At 38.0% G+C, this 25,861-nt stretch overlaps 2 protein-coding genes across 2 annotated transcripts in view; one reads left to right on the top strand and one right to left on the bottom strand.

Moving 5' to 3' along the window:
- The window catches only part of LOC129500331 (zinc finger protein 569-like), a 151,966-nt gene that overhangs the window by 30,346 nt on the left and 95,759 nt on the right, over positions 1-25,861 (top strand). The window contains 1 exon segment of the mRNA XM_055310637.1: positions 18,660-18,846. Within this exon segment, the coding sequence (XP_055166612.1) occupies positions 18,660-18,846 (187 nt within the window).
- Positions 24,841-25,861, bottom strand: part of ZNF570 (zinc finger protein 570) — a 39,659-nt gene continuing 38,638 nt past the window's right edge. The window contains exon 4 of the mRNA XM_055310676.1: positions 24,841-25,082. Within this exon, the coding sequence (XP_055166651.1) occupies positions 25,003-25,082 (80 nt within the window). The 3' untranslated portion in view covers positions 24,841-25,002. The remainder of the gene's footprint in view (positions 25,083-25,861) is intronic.

The following is a 25,861-nucleotide window of genomic DNA, read 5'->3' as shown; positions in this document are numbered from 1 at the left end:
GAAAGGGACTTAAATAACAGAAGACATTGCTTTTACCTTTATTACTCAGAGAATTCTGAGAGTTTTTGGAGCTTTGTGCCAGAAATCAGGAATAAAGACCAAATATATTATTTCTTATTGTTTCACAATATCACATTTCTCTACTATGATTTTGGATTTACTAGTTCCTTTTTCTATGTCTATCAGTTCTTGTTTATTTACTTCAGAGCTAAATTGTCACTTGCATAATCATGACTTCTTATATCTCTTGCATGACTTTAAGATTATTGCCCTTAGCTGATTTCACTAAGGTAACAGAAGTAATCAGAGGAGAATTTCTACAAGCTTCTGCTTCCTCATTGATCTATCTCCCTGCTCTATACTCATTGCCTCTTTTCCTATTATGATAGATAAACTTTATGTGCTTTTATCTAAGGCTAATACCTCCACTTTTGTACTAAGTGGCACTCCTCATATCTTTATGGACATTGTTGGAGCAGTGTTCTCTGTTAGTCTCTTACAACATCAGCGTGTCAGTATATGTTATAATCATTTTCATCTACACAAACATGTAATTTCTCAATCTTTAATGGATAAACAACAGAAACATGTCTCAACATATATATTTTTTCCTCTTGATATGATCTCATTTCTCTGCTACTTTTTTTAAAAAAAGATTTTATTTATTTATTCATGAGGGACACACAGAGAGAGAAAGAGGCAGAGACACAGGCAGAAGGAGAAGCAGGCTTCATGCAGGGAGCCCGATGTGGGACTTGATCCCTGGACTCCAGGATCATGCCCTGGGCTGAAGGCAGGCACTAAACCCCTGAGCCACCCAGGGATCCCTCTCTGCTACTTTTTATAACAAAACTCAAAAGAATTTTCCATGCTCCATATTTCTAGGTCATCCCTTAAAACTGCGTCAGTCAGAACTTATTCCCATTATTCCACCAAAACTATCTTGTGAAGATCAGTAGTAACCTCTATATTGTTAAAGCCTTTGTTAAATTAGAAGTCACCATTTACATTCTTGCTCAACATTTGACAAAATTGATTATTCCTATTTAAAACATTTTCTTCACTTCTAGGATTCCACACACTCCTAATTTTTTTCTTTCCTCATTGGCTACTTCTTTTAGTCTCCTTTGCTGGTTACTTCTCATCTACCTGACCTTTAAATGTTCAAGTGTCCCAGGTCTCAATCCTCAAACTTCTTTTTTTCTTTTCTTCTCTTCCCTTCTCATTATCTTTTATATCCAAAGACTTTCCCTGGGTGATCTCATCAACTCCCATAGCTTTAAATTTCATCTACTTAACGATAATTCTCAAATTTATATTTCTAATATAAATATCTCCCCAGAACTCCATACTTGTACATATGCCTTCCTACTCAACATCTTCTTTACAATATCTAATAGTTCAAAACCAATCTTGATATTCTCTCTCAAACCTGCTCCTACTACAATGAGAAGTTCTCAGTAAATCACATTTCTGCTGTTCTGGATGCCCAAGCAAAAACACGAGTTTTCTTTGACTTCTGTCATAGTACATGCCCAATTGATCATCAGATCCTCTTCATCACTTTCAAAATATATCCAGAATCTAATGACATCTCACTTTCTCTACCCCATCCTCCAGAATCATCTGGTACAAGACATGTGGATTATTGCTATAGCCGCTTAGCTTCTATGCACCCAGCTTCTGTATTTTCCCATTAACTTTCTGTTCTTTTTAAAGATTTTTAAAAATTTACTTGAGAGGGTGAGAAGAAAGTGTGAGTGAGGGGAAGGGCAGGGGGAGATGATCCCCAAGCAGACTACTCACTGAGGAGCCCGACTTGGGGCTCAGTCCCACAACCCAAAGGACCATGACCTGAGCCAGAATCGAGAGATGGCTGACCAACTGACTGAGCCATGCAGGCATCCAACTATCTTGTTGTTTAAACAACCAGAATTATTCATATTTAAACAAAAGTCATATTGTCATGCTGATTCTCACAACCCTCCAGTGGCTCCCCATCTCAGAATAAAAATCAATATTAAGTGGCTAAAGCTAAGATTTCCTTGTCATTTTCCTTTGAAGCCAGGGAATTTTTCCCCATCCATTTGAATTGGACACTGGATGGTTACAATTTTCTGAAGAGGTTTATTACTAATTTGACATTGTCAATCCAAGGCCCTATCTCAGATTTTTTAGACTATTAAGTTTCATATGTAGGCAATTGGGGACAGCAAATGTCCCAAGGTAGCTGTGGCTTCAAAGTATGTTTACCTTTCTAGTTTCTGGTTCTTCATTGTAGACTCTGTGGATTTGGATCTTCTTTACTTTCTTTTAAGCTTGGCATACTTTTAGGAGGTTGTTTCTCATGTTTTATTCAATACGTATTGGTGTTCTTCAGGAAATCTGATTCACCATTTACTGTCACAGTCATAACGTACAACCTCAAATTTCCTCATGCTGGGGGTGACTGCAGCTCAGTCAGTTAGGCATCCAACTTTTGGCAAAACCAAAAACCTCAGTCATCTCAGGGTCATGAGATCAGGCCCTGCGTGGGGCTCTGCACTCCATGCACAGCCTACTTGAGATTCTCTTCCTTTCCTTTTCCCTCTCTCCTCCCACAGCTCATGCTCTCTCTCTAAAATAAATCTTTTAAAAAAAATTGCCTCATGATGTCCCTTATGACAACCAGTGACCTATTTTCTATCCCTACAAATTTGTCTTTTCCACAATATTATATAAATGGAATAAATATAGCCTTTCAGGTCTGGCTTTTTTTACTTACTAAAATATATTTGAGATTTATCCATACTATTCCATGTGAGAGTACTTTTTATTTCTGAGTAGTGTTCCATTGTATGGAAATTTTTTAAAAATTTTTATTTATTTATGATAGTCACAAAAAGAGAGAGAGAGAGGCAGAGACACAGGCAGAGGGAGAAGCAGGCTCCATGCAGGGAGCCCGATGTGGGATTCGATCCCGGGTCTCCAGGATCGCGCCCTGGGCCAAAGGCAGGCGCCAAACCGCTGCGCCACCCAGGGATCCCTGTATGGAAATTTCAAAGTTTGTTGATTTATTTGCTTTTGAGGGACATCTGGGTTTCCAGTTTTTTTTTAAATTTGCATATTATTGATGCACAATGTTCTATCGGTTTCAGGTGTACAACATAGTGATATGACAACTTTATATGTTATGCTGTTCATCACAAGTTGGGAGCTGATGCATCCCTATCACAGATATCATTAATATATTCCTTATGTTGTACTTTTGAGTCACATGACTTATTCCATTAACTGGAAGCCTGTGTCTTCCATTCACCTTCCCCTAGGTTGCCCAACCCTTCACTTCCTCACCTCTGGTAACCATCAGTTTGTTCTCTGTATATATAGGTCTGATTCTGTTTTTTGTTTGTTTATTAATTTTTTTCTTAGGATTCCATGCACCGAGATTGTTGCAAATGCCACAATCTCCTCCTTTAATGGCTGCATGATATTCTATTATATATATGTTTATATACGTGTGTGTGTATATGTGTGTATACATATATATATATGTGTGTGTATATATATCACCTCTTTATTCATTCACTTTTTGATGGACACAGCTGCTTCCATATCTTGGCTATTGTAAATAATGCTGCTATAATTGGGAGCATATGTCCCTTTTAATTAGTGTTTTTATATTGTTTGGGTAGACACACAGTAGTGGGATTTCTGGATCATAAGGTAGTTCTATTTTTAATTTTTTGAGGAATTTCCATACTGCTTTACACAGTGGCTGTACCAGTTTGCATTCCTACCTACAGCAGACAAGGATTCCTTTTTCTACACGTCCTCGCCAACACCTATTGTTTCTTGTGTTGTTGTTTTCAGCCATTCTGACAAATGTTAGGTGATATCTTATTATGGTTTTGGTTTGCATTTCCCTAATGTTAAGTGATGTTGAGTACCTTTTCCTGTGTCTGTTGGCCATCTCTGTGTCTTTGGAGAAATGTCTGTTCATGTCTTCTGCCCATTTTTTAATTGGATTATTTAGTTTTGGGTTATTGAACTAAATAAATTCTTAACATATTTTGGATACTAACTCTTTATTGGATATATCATTTGCAAATATCTTCTCCCATTCCAGAGGCTGCTTTTTAGTTTTGTAATCGATTCCTTTGCTGTGCAGAAGCTTTTTATTTTGATGAGGTCCTAATAGTTCATTTTGCATTTGCTTCTTGCCACAGAGGACTCATCTAGAAGAAAGTTGCTACAGCTAGTGTCAAAAAAATTACTGCCTGTGCTCTTTTCTAGGATTTTAATGGTTTTAGGTCTCACATTTAGATCTTTAATCCTTTTGAATTTATTTTTGCATATGGTATAAGAAAGTGGTCCAGTTTCATTCTTTTGGGTGCAGCTGTCCAGTTTTCCCAACACCATTCGTTGAAGAGACTGTCTTTTTCATACTAGATATTCTTTCCTGCTTTGTCAGAGATTGATTGACCATATAATTGTGGGTTTATTTATATATTATTTGTTCTATTCTATTGATCTGTGTGTCTGTTTTGATGGCTGCATACTGTTTTGATTACTGTAGCTTTGTAATATAACTTGAATTCTGGAATGGTGATGCCTCCAGCTTTGCTTTTCTCTCTCAGGGTTGCTTTGGCTATTTAGGGGCTATTCAGGATCTTTTGTGGTTCCATACAAATTTTAGGATTATCTGCTCTAGTCCTCTGAAAAATGCTTTTGGTATTTTGATAGGAATTGCATTAACAGTTTAGATTGCTTTGGGTAGTATAGACATTTTTAACAATATTTGTTCTTTCAATCCATGAACATGGAATATCTTTCCATTTCTTTGAGTCGTCAGTTTCTTTCATCAGTATTTTATAGTTTTCAGAGTACAGGTGTTTGACCTCTTTGCTTAGGTTTATTCCTGTGGTACTATGTGATATGTGATCTGTTCTGGAGAATGTTTCTTGTGCACTTGAAAAGAATGTGTATTCTGCTATTTTAGGATGGAATGTTTTGAATGTATCTGTTAAATCCATCTAGTCCAGGGCAGCCCGGGTAGCTCAGTGGTTTAGCGCTGCCTTCACCCCAGGACCTGATCCTGGAGACCTAGGATCAAGTCCTATGTCGGGCTCCCTGCATGGAGCCTGCTTCTCCCTTTGCCTGTGTTGCTGCCTCTCTGTGTGTGTGTGTCTCTCTGTCTGTCATGAATAAACAAAACAAACAAACAAATAAATAAAATCTTTAAATCCATCTAGTCCAGTGTATTTTCAAAGCCATTGTTTCCTTGTTGATTTTCAGTTTGGGTGATATGTCCATTGGTGTAAGTAGTGTGTTAAAGTCCTCTACTATTAGTGTATTATTATTCATTAGCTTCTTTCTGTTTATTTTTTCATTATGTTTATTACTAATTGTTTAATATATTTGGGTGCTCCTGTGTTTGGTACATGTATATTTAAAACTCTTCTTGTCCTCTCTACTATTATATAGTGTCCTCCTTTGTTATTACAGTCTTTGTTTTACTTACTTTTTAAATTTTTTTCTGTATTTTTTTATTGGAGTTCGATTTGCCAACATATACTATAACACCCAGTGCTCATCCCGTGAAATGCCCCCCTCAGTGCCCATCACCCAGTCACCCAGTCCCTCTGCCCACCTCCCCTTCCATTACCCCTGTTCATTTCTTAGAGTTAGGAGTCTCATATTTTGTCACACTCTCTGATTTTTCCCACTCATTTTCTCTCCTTTTCCCTATAATCCCTTTCACTATTTTTCATATTCCCCTTATGAGTGAAACCATATAATGATTGTCCTTCTCTGATTCACTTAACTTCACTCAGCATACTACCCTTCAGTTCCATGCACATTGAAGCAAATAATGGGTATTTGTCCTTTCTAATGGCTGAGTAATATTCCACTGTATACATAGACCACATCTTCTTTATCCATTCATCTTTCGATGGACACCGAGGCTCCTTCCACACCTTGGCTATAGTAGATATCGCTACTATAAGCATTGGGGTGCAGGTGTCTCGGCATTCCACTGTATCTGTATCTTTGGGGTAAATCCCCAGTAGTACAATTGCTGGGTGGTAGGGTAGCTCTATTTTTAACTCTCAGAGGAACCTCCACACCGTTTTCCAGAGTGGCTTCACCAGTTCACACTCCCACCAATAGTGTAAGACGGTTCCCCTTTCTCCACATCCTCTCCAACATTTGTTATTTCCTGTCTTGTTAATTTTCACCATTCTCACTGGTGTGAGGCGGTATCTCATTGCAGGTTTTTTAATTTGTATTTCCCTGATGGCTAGTGATGTGGAGCATTTTCTCATGTGCTTGTTGGCCATGTCTGTGTCTTCCTCTGAAATTTCTGTTCATGTCTTTTGCCCATTTCATGATTGGATTGTTTGTTTCTTTGGCGTTGAGTTTAATAAGTTCTTTATAGATCTTGGATACTAGCCCTTTATCTAATATTTGCAAATATTTTCTCCCGTTCTGTAGGTTGTCTTTTAGTTTTGTTGACTGTTTCTTTTGCTGTACAGAAGCTTTTTATCTTGATTAAGTTCCAGTAGTTCATTTTTGCTTTTGTTTCCCTTGCCTTTATAGATGTATCTTGCAAGAAGTTGCTGTGGCCAAGTTCAGAAAGGGTGTGTTCTCCTCTATGATTTTGATGGAATCTTGTCTCACATTTAGATCTTTCATCCACTTTATCTTTGTGTATGGTGTAAGAGAATGGTCCTGTATTATTCTTCTGCACATGGCTGTCCAATTTTCCCAGCACCATTTATTGAAGAGACTGTCCTTTTTCCAGTGGATAGTCTTTCCTCCTTTGTTGAATATTAGTTGACCATAGAGTTGAGGATCCATTTCTGGATTCTCTAGTCTGTTCCATTGATCCATGTATCTGATTTTGTGCCAGTACCACACTGTCTTGATGATCACAGCTTTGTAGTACATCTTGAAATCTGGCATTGTGAAGCCCCCAGCTCTGGCTTTCTTTTTCAATATTCCCCTGGCTATTCAGGGTCTTTTCTGATTCCACACAAAGCTTAAGATGATTTGTTCCAACTCTCTGAAGAAAGTCCATGGTATTTTGATAGGGATTGCATTGAACATGTAAATTGCCCTGGGTAGCCTAGACATTTTCACAATATTAATTCTTCCTATCCATGAGCATGGAATATTTTTCCATCTCTTTGTGTCTTCCTCAATTTCTTTCAGAAGTGTTCTTTTTTTCTTTTAGGGTATAGATCCTTTACCTCTTTGGTCAAGTTTATTCCTAGGTATCTTATGCTTTTGGGTGCAATTGTAAATGGATTGACTCCTTAATTTCTCTTTCTTCAGTCGCATTGTTAGTGTATAGAAATGCCACTGATTTCTGGGCATTGATTTTCTATCATGCCACATTGCCAAAAGGCTGTAGGAGTTCTAGCAATTTTGGGGTAGAAGTCTTTTGGGTTTTCTATCTACAGTATCATGTCATACATGAAGAGGGAGATTTTGACTTCTTTGCCAGTTTGAATGCCTTTTATTTATTTTTGTTGCCTGATTGCTGAGGTTAGGACTTCTAGTACTATTGTGATAGCATTGGTGAGAGTGGACATCCCTGTCGTGTTCCTGATCTTAGGGAAAGGGTCCCAGTGTTTCCCCATTGAGAATGATATTTGCTGCGGGCTTTTCATAGATGGCTTTTAAGATGTTGAGGAATGTTCCCACTATCCCTACACTCTCAAGAGTTTTGATCAGGAATGGATGCTGTATTTTGTCAAATGCTTTCTCTGCATCTATTGAGAGGATCATATGATTCTTGTTTTTTTTCTCATTGATGTGGTCTATCACGTTGAGTGTTTTACAAGTTTTGAACCACCGTTGCATTCTGGGGATAAATCCCACTTGGTCATGGTGAATAATCTTCTTAATGTATTGTTGGATCCTATTTGCTAGTATCTTTTTGAGAATTTTTGCATATGTGTTCCTAAGGGATATTGGTCTATAATTCTCCTTTTTGGTGGGGTCTTTATCTGGTTTTGGAATTAAGGTGATGCTGGCCTCATAGAACGAGTTTGGACGTATTCCGTCCCTTTCTATCTTTCCGAACAGCTTTAGTAGAATAGGTATTATTTCTTCTTTAAACGTTTGATAGAATTCCCCTGGGAAGCCATCTGGTCATGGACTTTTGTGTCTTTGGACGTTTTTGATAACTGTTTCAATTTCATCCCTGGTTATTCGTCTGTTCAGGTTTCATATTTCTTCCTGTTCCAGTTTTGGTAATTTGTGGTTTTCCAGAAATGCATCCATTTCTTCTAGATCGCCTAATTTATTGATGTGTAGCTGTTCATAATACGTTTTTTAAATAGTTTGTATTTCCTTGGTATTGGTTGTGATCTCTCCTCTTCCATTCATGATTTTATTTATTTTTTTCATTCATGATTTAATTAATTTGAGTCTTTCCTCTTTTCTTTTTAATAATGCTGGCTAATGGTTTATCTATCTTATTAATTCTTTCAAAGAACCAACTCCTAGTTTTGTTGATCTGTTCTACAGTTCTTCTGGTCTCTATTTCATTGTGTTCTGTTTGAATCTTTATTATCTCTCTTCTGCTTGATGTAGGTTTTATTTGCTGTTCTTTCTGCAGTTCCTTTAGGTGCGAGGTTAACTTGTGTAATTGAGTTTTTCCCAATTTTTTGAGAAATGCTTGTATTCTGATATATTTCCCTCCTAGGACTGCTTTTGCTATATCCTAAAGATTTTGAACGGTTATATCTTCATTTTCATTAGTTTCCATGAATCTTTTTAATTCTTCTTTAATTTCCTGGTTGACTCATTCATCTTTTAGTAGGATGCTCATTAACCTCCACATGTTTGAGTTTCTTCCAAATTTCTTCTTGTGATTGAGTCCTAGTTTCAAAGCATTGTCGTCTGAAAATATGCAGGGGACAATCCCAATCTTTTGGTATCAGTTGAGACCTAATTTGTGACCTAGTTTATGGTCTATTCTGAAGAAAGTTCTATGTGTCCTTGAGAAGAACGTGTATTCAGTTGTGTTCAAATGGAAAGTTCTGTATACATCTGTGAAATCATCTGGTCCAATGTATCATTTAAGGCCCTTGTTTCTTTGGTGATGTTGTGCTTAGAACATCTGTCATTTGCAGAAAAGTGCCGTGTTGAAGTCTCCTCCTATTAGTGTATTATTATCTAAGTATGTCTTTACTTTGGTTGTTAATTGATTGATATACTTGGCAGCTCCCACAGTAGGGGCATAAATATTCATGATTGTTAGGTCTTCTTGTTGGATAGACCCTTTAAGTATGATACAGTGTCCTTTTTCATCTCTTATTACATACAGTCCATGGGATAAACTTTATCTTATATGAGGATTGCTACCCCAGCTTTCTTTTGAGGACCATTTGAATAGTAAATGGTTCTCCAACCTTTCATTTTCAGGCTGGAGGTGTCCTTAGGTCTAAAATGAGTACCTTGTAGACAGCAAATAGGTGGGTCTTGCTTTTTAATCTGGTCCGAAACCCTGTGTCTTTTTTTTTAAGATTTATTTTTATTCATTTATTTATGATAGACATAGAGAGAGAGACAGAGACACAGGAGGAGAGAGAAGCAGGCTCCATGCTGGGGGCCTGACGTGGGACTTGATCCCGGGACTCCAGGATCGCCCCCTGGGCCAAAGGCAGGCGCCAAACCGCTGAGCCACCCAGGGATCCCCCACCCTTTTTTTTTAAAGATTTATTTTTATTTATTTATGATAGACATAGAGAGAACCCTGTGTCTTCTGATGGGATCATTTAGCCCATTCACGTTCAGAGTAACTATTGAAAGATATGAGTTTAGCGTCATCGTAAAACCTATTCAGTTCCTGTTTTTGTGGACTATTTCTTTGGGCTTCCTCTTTCTTTTTTTTTTTAATTTTTTTAAATTTATTTATGATAGTCACAGAGAGAGAGAGAGAGGCAGAGACACAGGCAGAGGGAGAAGCAGGCTCCATGCATCGGGAGCCCGACGTGGGACTCGATCCCGGGTCGCCAGGATCGCGCCCTGGGCCAAAGGCAGGCGCTAAACCACTGCGCCACCCAGGGATCCCCGGGCTTCCTCTTTCTTTTACAGGGACCCCTTAATATTTCTCACAGAGCTGGTTTGGTGATCACATATTCTTTCAATTTCTGCCTCTCTTGGAAGCTCTTTATCTCTTCTTCTATTCTGAATGAGAGCTTGCTGGATAAAGTATTCTTGGCTGCATGTTCTTCTCATTTAGGACCCTGAATATATCCTGCCAGCCCTTTCTGGCCTGCCAGGTCTCTGCGGAGAGGTCTTCTGTTAATCTAATATTCTCCCCATAAAATTTAGGAATCTCTTGTCTCTCACTGCTTTAAGGATTTGCTCTTTATTTTGGAATTTGCAGTTTCACTATTAAAAGTTGAGGTGTTGAACGTTTTTTATTGATTTGGGGGGGGGGAACCTCTCTACCTCCTGAATCTGAATCCCTGTTTCCCTCCCCAAATTAGGGAAGTTCTCAGCTATGATTTGTTCAAATATGCTCTCTGGCCCTGGCCCTCTCAGTGCTTTCTGGAACCCCAGCTGTACCTAGATTCTCCCTTCTGAGGCTATCATTTATTTCCTTTAACCTTTCCTCGTGGTCTTTTAATTGTTTTTCTCTTTTTTCCTCAGCTTCCTTCCTTGCCACCCACTTGTCTTCTATGTTGCTCACTCTTTCTTCTACTTTATTAACCCTCATTGTTAGGGCCTCCAGTTTGGATTGCATCTCATTTAATTGAGTTTTAATTTTGGCCTGATTAGATCTAGATTCTGCAGTCATGAAGTCCTTTGAATCCTTTATGCTTTTTTTCCAGAGCCACCAATAGCTTTGTAATTGTGCTTCTATATTGGCTTTCTGACATTGAATTGTAATCCATATTCTGTTACTCTGTGGCAGACAGTATTGTTTTCTGCTTCTTTCTTTTGTGGTGAGTTCTTCCTTTTAGTCATTTTGCTCAGTGTAGAGTGGCTGTATTAGCGGGCTGAGTCAAGAATATTGACCATTACCTAAGTAAATTTCACCCTAGATGATTCTGACAAGGTCAGAGACCAGAAAATGAAAACAAAGATCAGAACAAAATAAAGCAAAAGGGCCACTAAAGTGAAAAATCCAGAGCCCTGAGCTGCTGCAATCAGGCTCCCAGGGGCGTGCAGCTCCCAAAGGAAGCATGGTATAGATGCCTCCATCTGGAGCTGGCCTGCCTAACCGACTTGCTTCTCCCAAATGCCCCACTATTCCAGCCCTTTACAGAGATCAGTCCAAAGTTTTTGGTGCACTTTCCCCTGGGTGCACTTCCTCTATTAGTGACTCCAGGAGACTGGAGGCTTCATTGCCCCTCCTGTGATTCTGCCCGGTTTCCCTGCTAAGCACTTTTCCATCCAGGAAAAATGTGGTGTGGATTTTTGAAGTTCTCACTTCTCCAAGGCTGGACTTTCCTGTCCCTGAGGCTTTCTATGTCCAGCTTTAGCCGGGCTCCTTGTGGTGCCCCTCCCCCACCTGATTCTTTTTTATTTTTTTTTTGCCTTCCTACCTTGCTAGAAGCAAAAACCCTTCTCTCTATAGCATTCCAGCTGTTCTCTCTTTAAATCTCAGGTCAAATTTGTAGGTGTTCAGGATAATTTGAAAGTTATCTAGGTAAGTTGGCAGGACCAAGTGAGTTGACCCCCCCCTACTCTTCCACCATCTTGCCCTGCCCCCTACAGTCTTTGTTTTAAAGTCTATTTTGTCTGATAGAAGTATTGCTATTCCATCTTCCTTTTGTTTTTTAAGATTTTATTTATTTGAGACAGAGAGAAAGAGAGGCAGAGGGGGAAGCAGGCTCCTTGCAGGGAGCCCAACACCGGACTCTGATCCTGGGTCTCCATGATCACACCCTAGGCTGATGGTGGCGCTAAACAGCTAAGCCACCGGGGCTGCCCTCCATCTTCCTTTTTTTAAAAAAATATATTTATTTATTCATGGGAGAGACAGAGACCCAAGCAGAGGGAGAAGCAGCCTTTCCGCCAGGAGCCTGATGTGGGACTCAATTCCATAATCCCGGGATCACACCTGTGCCAAAGGTAGATGCTCAACCACTGAGCCCCCCAGGTGTCCCACTACTCCAGCTTTCTTTTGGCATCATCCATTTGTATGATAAATGTTTCCCCATCCCTTCAATTTCAAACTCCATGTGTCTTTAGGTCTAAAATAAGTCTCTTGTAGGTGGCATATAGATGGATCTTGTGTTTTTTTTTTTGTTTGTTTTTTATCCATTCTTTCACCCTCTGTCTTTTAATTGGAATGTTTAGTCCATTTACATTCAAAATGATTGTTGATAGATATGCATTTATTGCCATTTTATTATTGTTTCTTGGTGTTTTTGAAGATTTTCTCTGGTCTTTCACTTTTTCATGATTTGCTGGTTTTCTTTAGTGATTTTTTAAATTTCTTTTTATTTTCATAATTATTAGAGACTTGGTTTCAGGGTACTGTTAAGGTTGTCTATAACATCTTCTGCATGTAGCAGTGTATATTAAGTTGATGGTCTTTTAAGTTTGAATTCAGCCTTTACTCCTCTCCTCCTCATGTTTTAGGTACATAGTGTATATTTTACATCCTTTAATGCTGTATGTTCTTTGGCTGAGTTTTACAGAAATATTCATTTTTACTGCTTTTGTGTTTCCTACCTTAATACTGTCGTTTTTGGTCTTTCCTATCCAAAGAGCTCCCCCTTAATATTTTTTAGTTTTTGTCTAGAAAACTCTCTATCTCCTATTCTGAGTATGCCTGGATAAAGTATTCTCAGCTGGAGGTTCCTCTCAATTCAGCACTTTGAATATATCATGCCACTTCTTTCTGACTTAGAAAATTTCTGCTGAAAAATCTGCTTCTAGACTTATAGGATTTCATTGTATGTAACTGTGTCTTGCTGCTTTTGATATTTTTTTTCTTTTTCACTGTTTTGCCATTTTAGTTACAGTATGTGTGGGTATGGGTCTCCTTTTGTTGGTTTTGTTGGGGGTTCTCTATGCCTTTTGGATCTGGCTATATCTTTCCTTCCTCAGATTAGGGAAGTTTTCAACTATAATTTCTTCAATAAATTTTTCTCTCTCTTCTTCTTGGACTCTTATAATGTGAATGTTATTACATTTGATGGAGTCACTGAGTTCCCCAAGTCTCTTGTCATTTTCCATAATTCTTTTTTCTCTCTTTCGTTCAGCTTGATTATTTAACATTATTCTGTCATCTAGGTCATTAATTTGTTCCTCTGCTTCATCTGGCCTCCTGTTCATTAAACTAACTGTGTTTCTCATTTCATTTATTGAGCCCTTCTTGTTACGTTACTCCTTATCTCTGTTAATGGTCTCAGTGATGTGTTCCTCTCTTTTGCTATTTCCATTGAGTATCCTTATGATCATGAGTTTAAATTCTCCATCAAGCATGTTACTTACGTCTGTTTTGCTTGGATCTCTGGCTGTGACCTTGTCTTGTTCTTTCATTTAGAACAGATTCCTCTGTCTTCTTTTTTTTTTTTTTATTCCTCTGTCTTCTAATTTTGTATGTTTCTATGCCTGTTTCTCTGTGTTAGGAAATTCAGCTACATCTCCTGTTCTTGAGAGTAGTAGACTTACAAAGAAGAGTTTCTGTTGTGTCCTGCACTATAGTGTCCCTATTCCACAAGGCCTGGTGCTTTAGAGAGTTTCTCCAAAATGTGCTGCATATGCTTTGTTGTAATATCCTTCCAGCTTATCCTTCAGGCTAGTCCTCTGCAAAGGCTCTCTTGACCTGTTGTGGGTAGTGTTTGGTCCCTGGCTTGAATAGGGTGCATTTTAACTAGGTGTGCTTTGGTCTGCTTGTGAAATGAGACCTGTCACCACTGTCATTGGGACTGAGGTCTCACAAAACTCCCAGGATAGAAGACGTAGTGTTGGCAGGGGTTTGATCCAGTCTTCTGGGGCTAGGGAACCCACCAAGGGAGAGTGAGGCAGGTGTTCCTGAGAAGAGTGGTTCCACTGTAGGTTGGTGGGTTTGGGACTTGGTGTAAGCAAGTTGAGTAGCAAGTGTCATCACTTTGCTGGTTCCCACAGGTGGCTCTGTTTATACTGTGGGATGGGGGAGGAGAGTAGCACCTGCTAGTTCCTTTGTTCCTGGAGGGGGCTCTCTATGTTTACTGCCTTTCAACTAACCTCCCCACTGTGTGTGAAGGTGCTCTTCAGATTGCTTTTTCTATGCTGTATGTACACAGCTCTTTGCCCTGCCTTTTCTCCAACAGCAGCCCCAGTGCCCTCTAAGCTCCCCAAGAGCTACACATACTGACCTTTTAGACTCCAAGCATTAATCTCTGCTGGTTCCAAGAACTCTTAAATTTGGGCCTCTCACTTTTCAAGCCAATTGCTATGGAGATTTGTTTTCCCTGTGTGCTTCCTGTGTACTAGTCTCTCTTGCCCTTCTCTGGGACTGCATCTCCCTCCCCACAACAATGAACACAATTCATTTCTCTCCCAGATGTAGAGGTACATCTGCACACTTTCTGACTCCTTTGATGTGGCCTTTTCTCTACCTTTAGATGTAGAGCATCTAAAGGTACTGAAAATAATTTGATAGTTATCTGGTTATATTTGTGGGACAAGGTGAGCCAAGGGTTCTCCTCCTCTGCTGCCATTTTCCCCCACTCTGTATTTTTATTTTTTGAGTAACTTCCATACTGTTTTTCACAGTGGTTGCACCAGTTTACATACCTATCAGCAGTGTATGAGGGTTGTTTGCCAACACTGTTATTTCATGTCTTTTTGATTTTAGCATCCTAGCAGGTGCAATGATGATAGCTTGTTCTGTTTTGGTTTGCATTTTCTTGATGGTGAATGGTGTTGGGCATCTTTTCATGTGTCTGTTGGCCATGTGTATGTCTTTTTTGGAAAAAATGTCTATTCAAGTCCTTTCCCTATTTTTTAAATCAGATTGCTTTTTGTGCAGAGTTATATAAGTAATTTATATGTTTTGGATATTAACCTTTTATTGGGTATATTATTTGCAAATATCTTCTCCCATTCAGTAGGTTGCCTTTTTGTATTAATGGTTTCCTTTGTTGAGAAAAACCTATTTTGATATAGTCTCAAAAGTTAATTTTTGCTTTTTGTTTCTTTTGCCTTAGGAGGCATATCTAAAAAAGATAAAAAATGTTGGCATGGACAATGTCAGAGAAATTACTGCCTGTATTCTCTTCTAGGATTTTTTTGGATTCAGAGCTCACATTTAGTCCTTTATTCCATTTTGAGTTTGTTTTTGCATATGGTGTTAAAAGGCCATCCAGTTTCATTCTTTTGCATATAGCTGTCCAATTTTCCCAGCAATTTGATGAAGAGACTTTTTCCCATATTATATTCTTACTTTCTTTGCCATAGATTAATTGACTATAAAAATATAGGTTTACTTCTGGTTTCTTTAATTTGCTTTATTGATAGATGTGTCTGTGCCAGTACCATACTCGTTTTTGATTATTACAGCTTTGTAGCATATCGAGAAATCTGTAATTGTGATACCTCCAGCTCTGTTTGTCTTTCTCATGATTGCTCTGGCTATTTGGGATGTTTTGTGATACAGTACAAATTTTAGGATTATCTGTTCTAGTACTGTGAAAAATTTTGTATTTTGATAAGGATTACATTAAATCTATCTGTAGATTGCTCTGGGTAGTATGGACACTTTAACATTTATTCTTCTGATCTATGAACACGGAATTATTTTCCCACTTGTTTATATCATCTTGAGTTTCTTTCATCAATGTTTTATAGTTTTCAGAGTGCAGGTCTTTTGCCTGTTTGGTTAAGTTTATTCCTAGGTATTTTATTCTTTTAATGCAATTGTAAATGGGATTGTCTTTCTGCTACTTTATTATGACAGTATAGAAACACTACTGATTTCTGGGTATAATTTTTTTTAATCCTACAACTTTACTGGATTCATTTTTTACTTCTAGTAGATTTTTAGTGGAGTCCTTAAAACTTTTTATGCCATCTGCAAATACAGTTTAACTGTTTCTTTACCAGTGTGAATATATCTTTGGGTTTCTGATATTATAGAAATTGTGAATAAAGCTGCTATAATCCTCGGTGTACAGATGTTTGGGCATAAGTGTAAATACGTACAAGAACGAATGCTGGATTATATGCTAAGTGTATGTTTAGTGTTATATAAAACAACCAAACTCTTTCATCATGGTTGTGCTGTTTTACATTTTCATTAGCAGTGTATGAGATTTTTTGGTGTTCCTTTTTCTGGATCTTATTGCCATGCAGCATACTATTTATCTGTAGAATTCCTGGAACTTTATTACTCCAGACTCCTTTCCTTATATTCAGTAATATTTTTTTTTTCTCTCTCCAAAATCCCTAGTATCCCATAAGTTTACAGAAATCTTTCATCATGTCTTTGACCTTTATCAATGCCCAAGAAATTATAGAGATATTATTCTGGTATTTGCCTTGGATAGAAGAATAAGTATGAGAACACATAAAGCAGGGCATAATGAAATCAAACTGAAGTAAAGATAAGTAAAAAAGGGGGCAGCCTGGGTGGCTCAGCAATTAGCACCACCTTTGGCCCAGGGCGTGATCCTAGAGTCCTGGTATCAAGTCCCACGTCTGGCTCCCTGCATGGAGCCTGCTCCTCCCTCTGCCTGTGTCTCTGCCTCTCTCTCTCTCTCTCTCTCTCTCTCTGTCTCTGTCACTCAAGAATAAATAAATAAAATATTGTTTTCAAAAAGGTAACTTGGGTGAAAAGGAGAGGAAGAACTAGTGAAGATATCCATGGCTAGTACCTAGGAAGCAGTATTGAAAGAGAAAGCAATTGGAGAAGTATGATCCTTTTTCCATTTTAATCTTAGATTTAGTATAGATGTACTTTTGTTTCAGTTTGTAAGGAGGTGTTGGGAAATTCACAGATCAGTAGTTTCCAGGCATCTACACTTAAGGTTAGGAGAGATTTACTACACAGGGACAGCACAAGAGTATTTAGAAGTGATAGAAGTGTTGTATTATCACTTCTGTGATAGATACATAGCTTGAACCATTATAGATTTCTTTTGTCTTCATTCTCCTCCTTTTCAGTTAAGTCCTGTACCATTATTTACTTGGTTATTTTTTATTGAGTGCTAGACATTGTAAAGAAAAATTACGAAAATAATTTGAAACCTTGTGAATCTTCAGTGAAGATTTTAGTATGCTTTGTGGCAAACAATCTTAAATTACTTTAGTCCAGATTTCTTCACATTTGGATTTTATTCTAAGTTTAATTTAGAAGCTATTTAAAAGTTTTCGGCAGAGATAGCAAATCATGATCTGAATCAGGATCAGTTTGTAGAGAGTATTAAAACTAGACATCTCCACACTCTTTTTCTGATGCAGTAGATTTGCAGTAGATTTGTTGGTTGGTGTGGTAGATGGGCATCTTTAATTTTACCAACATCCCGGGTGATTTTGATCCCCACCAGTTTGAGAACCAATGGCTTAAAAATGTTTTCTTTTACTTTCTCAGTAGATTTGTATTATTCTCTAATCGCTGGTGTTTTTATATGTTAGCATATAAGATCATTCTGTGCTAATATTTTTTTGAAACCCTAGGCAGCATCATATTGCCCTATGCAGCATGAAATCAGTTTAGTGGGTTTTGACTATCAGTTTAGTGGGTTTTGACTATTTGACTATTTGTGTGTGTGTGTATGTGTGTGTGTGACAGAGAAGATAGAATAGCATAGAAAAAAAAACAGGGTAGATATTGTTTAATGAAACTGTATGGGTCAGGTTGTGATGTGAAAGATAAGTTTTACTATAGGTCATGGTAAATAATACCTGAAAACACTGATGTAGGCCAGTTATTTCTTGTGGGTATTAGTTACCTATATCAGATTTTATTCAACTGACAACTCCTGTCCTAATAATACCATTGTTAGTCAAAAAAATTTTTTTTAATTTTTATTTATTTATGATAGGCACACAGTGAGAGAGAGAGAGAGGCAGAGACACAGGCAGAGGGAGAAGCAGGCTCCATGCACCAGGAGCCCGACGTGGGATTCGATCCCGGGTCTCCAGGATCGCGCCCTGGGCCAAAGGCAGGCGCTAAACCGCTGCGCCACCCAGGGATCCCTAGTCAAAATTTTTGTAAGTTTAATACACGTACCAAGCATAGCTTAGCCTGTCCTGCCTTAAACATGCTCATAACACTTATATTAGGCTAAAGTTCAACAAAATTATCTAACATAAAGCCTATTTTATAATAAAGTATTGAATAACTCATGTAAATTTTTAAATTCTATACTGAAACAGAAAAGACAATGGCTGTGTGTGTACAGAGTGGTTGTAAGTATATCAGTTGTTTACCCTCATAAACATGTGGCTGACTGGGAGGTGTAGCTTGCTGCCACTGCTCAAGGTCATATAGTATTGTACTGCATATTGCTAGCTCAGACGTTATCAAAATTCAGAATTTGAAGTACAGTTTCTACTGAATTTATGTTGCTTTTGTACTTTCATAAAATAAAAAAAATTTAAGTTGAACCATCATAAATCAGTTACCATCTGTATATATTTTCATGTAGAGTCTTTTCTACTATGGGTTCTCCTGAAATGATGACAGGAATTTTTGATGTTCTCTTATCTTTCAGACTTGCCTTCGAGGAGTGTAAATAAGGACTTATCTCCAAAAAAAGACATTTATGAAACAGAATTATCCCAATGGCAAATGAGTGCCAGGCATCAAAACTGTGATTTTGAGGAGTCCAGTTCCAGAGATTATTTGGAAGTCAGAGGCACATTGGAAAAGCAACAAGAAAACCAGGAGAAATATTACAGGCAAGGGATGATTATATATGAAAAAATGTCCATTTTCAACCAGCATACTTACCTGTCTCAACACCCTAGGTGTCACTCTACTGAGAAACCCTACAAATGTAAGGAATGCGGGAAGGCCTTTAGACGAGCCTCACACCTAACTCAACATCATAGTATTCATACTGGTGAAAAACCATATGAATGTAAGCAATGTGGGAAGGCCTTTAGTCGTGATTCACAGCTCATTCTTCATCAGAGACTTCATACTGGTGAGAAACCCTATGCATGCAAGGAATGTGGGAAGGCCTTTACTCAGAGCTCACAACTTATTTTACATCATCGAATTCATACTGGTGAAAAACCATATAAATGTGAAGAATGTGGGAAAGCCTTTATTCGTAGCTCACAACTCACTCGACATCAAAAAGTCCATACTGGTGAGAAGCCTTATGAATGTAAAGAATGTGGGAAGGCCTTTACTCAGAATTCACAACTTACTCTACACCAGAGACTTCATACTGGTGAGAAACTCTATGAATGTAAAGAATGTAGGAAGGTCTTTACTCAGCTCTCACAACTTATTCTGCATAAGAGAATTCACACCGGTGAAAAACCCTATGAATGTAAGGAATGTGGGAAAGCTTTTATTTGTGGTTCACAGCTTTCTCAACATCAGAAAATTCACAATGGGGAAAAGCCATATGAATGTAAGGAATGTGGAAAAGCATTTATTCGTGGCTCATTGCTTATGCAACATCAGAGGATTCATACTGGTGAAAAGCCCTATAAATGTGAAGAATGTGGGAAAGCCTTTATCCGTGGCTCACAACTTACTCAACACCAGAGAATTCATACCAATGAGAAGCCCTATGAATGTAAGGAATGTGGAAAGACCTTTAGTCATGGCTCACAACTTACTCAACATCAGAGAATTCATACTGGTGAGAAACCCTATCAATGTAAGGAATGTGGAAAGGCTTTTAATCGTGGCTCACTCCTTACTCGACATCAAAGGATTCATACAGGTGAAAAACCCTATGAATGTAAAGAATGTGGAAAGACTTTTAGTCGTGGCTCAGAACTGACTCAACATGAGAGGATTCACACTGGTGAGAAACCCTATGAATGTAAGGAATGTGGGAAGTCTTTTATTCGTGGCTCACAGCTTACTCAACATCAGAGAATTCATACTGGTGAGAAACCATATGAATGTAAAGAATGTAGAATGGCCTTTACTCAAAGTTCACATCTTTCACAACATCAGAGACTTCATACTGGTGAGAAACCCTATGTATGTAATGAATGTGGGAAGGCCTTTGCCCGTGGCTTACTACTTATACAGCATCAGAGAATTCATACAGGTGAGAAACCATATCAGTGTAAGGAATGTGGGAAGGCCTTTATTCGTGGTTCACAGCTTACCCAACATCAGCGAATTCACACTGGAGAAAAGCCCTATGAATGCAAGGAATGTGGGAAGGCCTTTAGTCATGGCTCTCAACTTACTCTACATCAGAGAATTCATACTGGTGAAAAGCCCTATGAATGCAAAGAATGCAGAAAAGCATTTACTCAGAGCTCACATCTTTCTCGACATCAGAGAGTTCATACTGGTGAGAAACCCTATCAATGTAAGGAATGTGGGAAGGCCTTTACTCGTGGTTCACAACTAACTCAACATCAGAGAATTCACATCAGTGATACATCTTTTGAATATAAGGAATGTGAGATAGACTTCAGTCATAGCTCACAAGTTTATATATGAACTAATCCATTATCATCAAAGAATTCCTAAAATGTGAATATGGGAGCATATTTGCCTCACAAAATTCAGCATCAGTGAATTCTGTTGAGGGAAAGATATTGTTAATGTAATCCATGTAGAAAAACCTATCATTACTGGAAACCTATTAAACATTAGCAAATTATAATAGAGAATAATTCTGTTAATATAGTAAATATATCAAGGCTTTTAGCTATAGAATATGTCCTTTTCAACCTTATCTTGACTCTACCAGCTACTTTCCTTCATGACATTTATCATAATTAATGTCTGCTTTGGTTTAATCATTTGTAAGATAGGCCTAAGAATAATACCTTCCTTGTAAGATTCTTGGAAGTATTATGTGAGACGTTTCATGTAAAGTTCTTAGAGCGTGCCTTGAACATAGCATATCACAAGTATTAGCTATCATTATTACTAGTATTATTTTAGAGAATTTGCATGAGAAGAGGACCTTAGGAGTATAATGAATATTGAGAAATCTTTCATTAACACTTGACCCTGAATATTTAAGTAGGGGATACTGTATGCTGTAATGAATATGAGAAAGCTTTTACTCACATCTCATCCCATATGCTAAAAAAAAAGAAAATTCATACTGTCGAAAAAACCCACAAAACTTTGTAGATTTAATCAGTGGCCTGTTGAAGAGGGGTGAAGTGAATTGTAACAAAGTCCAAAAACTCCTATTTCCTATCATTTTTTTTACCACAATTCAAGAATATTATTTAGAAATGAAAAATATGGATAGCCAAAATAAATTTTCCTACTGGGAAATTTCTAAAAACTTGAATGTATAGCTTTTGAATTAAACTAAAAATAAATTGACATTACTATTTTTCAGTGAAACCTGATGACAGTCTGTCAGAGACTGCTGTTTCCCTACCCAATATCCAGTTTTCCGTTATAATTCTTGGCTGAAAAATCATCTCAGCCCCTCTTGTAGGTCAAGAAGATGGAAGTGGTACTTGTACACGTAGGACATCTAAGAATATCTTTTTTCTCTCTGCATTTCTTTGTTTCCTTGCCTAAAATGTGGACATTTAGCTTATAGCTTTGGTGATTTTATGGGGAGTTTGAAAATGGTATCTGGGTACTAAGGATGATGGAGTAGAAATACAGAATGAGTGTATACCTGTACTAATTTTATGGAACAGCTGTACCAATTCTGGTCTGCCTGCCTCCTGTATTTCTTTATATAAAATTAAAATAAACTTATTTGTTGATGCTGTTGTCATTTTGTTATTGACGCTAAAATGTATTACAGTTATAAAATTGGTATTGACTTTGTGCCATCATGAATGAGAATTAACCCACTTCAGGCTAGAAAACTAAGGAGTTTTTGCTTTTTTAGACAGGACATTTGGGGGATCCCTGGGTGGCGCAGCGGTTTGGCGCCTGCCTTTGGCCCAGGGCACGATCCTGGAGACCCGGGATCGAATCCCACATTGGGCTCCCTGTGCATGGAGCCTGCTTCTGCCTCTGCCTCTCTCTCTTTCTCTCTCTCTGACTATCATAAATAAATAAAAATTAAAAAAAATAAAAAAAAAAGACAGGACATTTGGTTAGACTCCCAGTCTATCTTACAAGGCAGATCTCTCACCAGTTAAGGCTGTAATGTTAGTAGAAATGGTAGGAGTGATTCAGAATGTGTGTTGGTAATGTCCCAATAAAGATAAGTTTGGTGTAGAGTTAGCTGCAGAGGCTACTAGCAGAGATTGAAAGTGATACTGCTTTGTTAAGAGATACTATCTCTGCCTACAGGCACTCCATCCTAGTTGATAGTAAATTCATATATTGCTATATTCCAGCCACTGTTTTTAGGTGTTTGGGATATATCAATGAGCAACTCTAGCAGGAGGAGATAGGATAATAATAGAACCATTGTAGAGTATGTTAGAACATTAGTGTTGTGGAGAAAAGGTCATTCAAAACTAGTTAAGAGCAATATGAAAGTTTATGAAATAGACAATAGATAAGGGAAAACTCAAGTCAAGATTTGAAGATATGAATGATTAAGTCAGTTGTTATCTAAGGGAAGAGCACTGCAGACAGGAAAAAGCTATAACATATGCCCTACACTGGGGTGATGCTGGTGTACTTGAGGAACATCAAGGAAGCTATTTAGAGATTTATGCAAGGGAGTGATTAATAGAGGAGGACGGTGGGATGCCTGGGTGCCTCAGCAGTTGAGTGTCTGCCTTTGGCTCAGGGCATGATCCTGGTCCAGGGACTGAGCCCTGCATTGGGCTCCCTGTGAGGAGCCTGCTTCTCCTTCTGTCCATGTCTCTGCCTTTCTCTGTCTCTCATGAATAAATAATATCTTTTTTAAAAAATAGAGGAGGATGGAGAGAGAACAGGGCCTCATCTTGTAAGGCCTTGTAAGTCATTGGAGGCATTTTATATTCTGAGGAAAATTTGCAGCCACTGGAGTGTTCTGAACAGAGGATATGATTTGACAAGCTGCTATGTGTTGTTAAAAAAAAAAGTGAGCAAGAGGCTATGGTCTCTTAATTTAGATGAAAGATGATGGTGGCTCACACCATGGTCGTAACAGTGAGAAGTGGTTGGACTCTAGATATAGGGTATATGTGATCAAACAAGACTTGTTTAAGGGTTAGATGTCCAGTGAGAGAGAGTGGGGTCTGGGGTGACTTTGACTCACAGATTTTGGTCTCAAACAAATGGAAAGATGATACTCCCAGCAGCTGAGATGGGGGAAGATGCAGTTTTTGTTGGGGAAGATTGGGAGTTCAATTTTGAACTTACTGAGTTTGAAATGTCTTTTAGACAAAATGATAATATTGATTAGGCACTTGGATGTTTTACCTTGTACTCTTCTAGAGATTTATTAATTTGGTAAGTATTGCCTATACACATAAAACCATGAGGCAGAATAATATCATTAAGGACTTGGGTTTAGATAGAGAAAAGAACAGAAAGACTAATCCATAGTGCCTTCTAACATTAAGAGTTCAAGGATAAAGGACAGACTAGCAAAGGATGCTAAGAAGGACCAGTGAGATGGAAGGAAAACCAAGATAGTGTGGCATTACAGAAGCTAAATGAAAGTGAATCAAAGGAAAGATGATCAGTGGTTATAAATACTATTAGATCTGTAATACTAGGCTTTCAAATTGACTTGAACTTATCAACATAAATGTTACTGTTGATCTTGAGAACAGTAGGGGTCTTTTTGTTGTGGAATGGTTGAATTAAGAACCTGTTGAAAAATAGAAATTGGAGATAATATAGAGACAACTGCTTGGAGGTTTTTGCTGCCAACTGGAGCAAAAAAAAAAAAGTGGTCAATAATTAGTGTGGCAACAGGAATGAAAATGTGCCTCTAGGATTGGAGAAATAATAGCAATTCTGTATGCTGGTTGGAATAATCCAGATGGGGGAGTAATTCATAACAAATAAGAATTATTGGAGCAATGACCTTATGTCAGTGAGAGGGGATATGGTTTAGGAGATGGAGGGGTGGTTTTGGGGAATCATGGAAAGTTTATTCCTGACAATAGTATGACAGAATATGGGGTGCTAGGAAGAAGGGGATAAAGTGGGAGAAGTTTTAGGAAGTATTCTGATTCCTTCAGTGATTCCATGAGTAGTAAACTGAACATATGAGGAATCAGAAGTTTGGGATCCAAAAGGAAAGAGATATGAAATAGTCACTTAAGCAACGCATTTAATGCAAATTCTGATTGCCTAGCAACAATAAAGGGATAGAAAAATGAACGCAAAAAGGTGCCAGTAAGCAAAAGAAAAAAGACTTAAAACTACATTCACACTAGATCTTTGACATTGTAATTAAACAGTAACAAAAACTATTGAGTTTTTGAGGGAAATGTATTACTGTTAATGAAACCCAATCCTAAGTTGCAACAGCCTATGACTCAAATCCCCCAAACAATGACCCATTTATGTAATTTTTCCAAGGATATATATGAAACTGTGTATGTCTAGCTGTATAGGCTACTAGCAGAGATCAAAAGCAATATATGTCTGTATGTGTGTGTATATTTATAGCTATATATACATACACCTATATGTAGTTAGAATGTAGTTTCTGTTTTTTCATTTGCTTTTTAAAAATATGTAAGTTGTATGTTTTAAAACCTGCCTTGCTTTTTCACTTACGTATTTTGGCAGTCATTCCAGTTGATATTGCTGCATAACCACCATTCCAAACTTGGCTTAAGATACAATAATAATTTATTTAGCTCACACATCTACAAAATTTTGGACAGGGCTTGGCAGCAACAGCTTATCTCTCTGATCAACATAGCCTCAGATGTGGTGGCTTGAAAACTTGATGGCTGAAGGCTGGAATCATTCAAAGACTCACATGTTCACATGTCTGGCAGTTGATTCTAGCTGTCAACTGGACATTAGATAGGGTCCAGAATACCTGCATGTGATATCTCTATGTCACTGCTTAGCATGGTGTCTTGGGTTCCAAGAGAATGCCCTAAAGAACAAGGTAGACGTGCATGTTATTTTTGTGATCTAGCCTCAGAAATCACATAACTTCACTTGTGTCATACTCCATTGGTTGAGGCAGTTACTGCTCTATGAAAGAAGTGTCACATTGTAAGAAGAGCTTATAGGATAGGATATATTGTGGCCCTGTTTGGAATACCCAATATGCCATAAAGATCTTCCATATCTGGCCTGGGAAGTTACATAATCTCACTTCTGCCATTCTCTATTTGTTCAGGCAGCTACATCTTGATGGAAGAGTGTCACATTGTAAGTAGAACATATGGGGTAGGATTATATTTTGCTGGGCCTTTTTGGAAAATATATTCTGTTCCAGGGATCATCTCCTACATGAAACTAACTCATTTTAAGGTGGCATATTATTGTTATAGCAATATATTCTTTTAGTGATCTACCATAATTTTGGCAGACTGCCAGAATTTTCCTTTTTTTTCCTTGGGTTCTTGACTGCCTTGCTAAGTACCAAATTTCCCATTCTCCCTTGCCAGTTGTGACCTTGTGACTAAATGAAACATTATCATAAGTGATACATAGTTTTGCTCTCATTTGCTCAAAAACTTCCATAAGAGTAGGGGACTTGGGTGCCTCAGTCAGGTAAGCATCTGACTCTTGATTTTGGCTCAGGTAATGATCCCAGGCTTGTGAGACTGAGCCCCACATCAGGCTCCACATTCAGCAGAATTTGCTTGAGATTCTGTCTGTTCCTCTCCTTTTGCCCATCCCCCCCAATAAACAAATTTTTAAAAA

The sequence above is a fragment of the Nyctereutes procyonoides genome, unplaced genomic scaffold, assembly GCF_905146905.1.
Source record: "Nyctereutes procyonoides isolate TBG_1078 unplaced genomic scaffold, NYPRO_anot_genome, whole genome shotgun sequence".
Lineage (NCBI taxonomy): Eukaryota > Metazoa > Chordata > Mammalia > Carnivora > Canidae > Nyctereutes > Nyctereutes procyonoides.
This window is presented reverse-complemented; position numbering and strand designations above follow the sequence as displayed.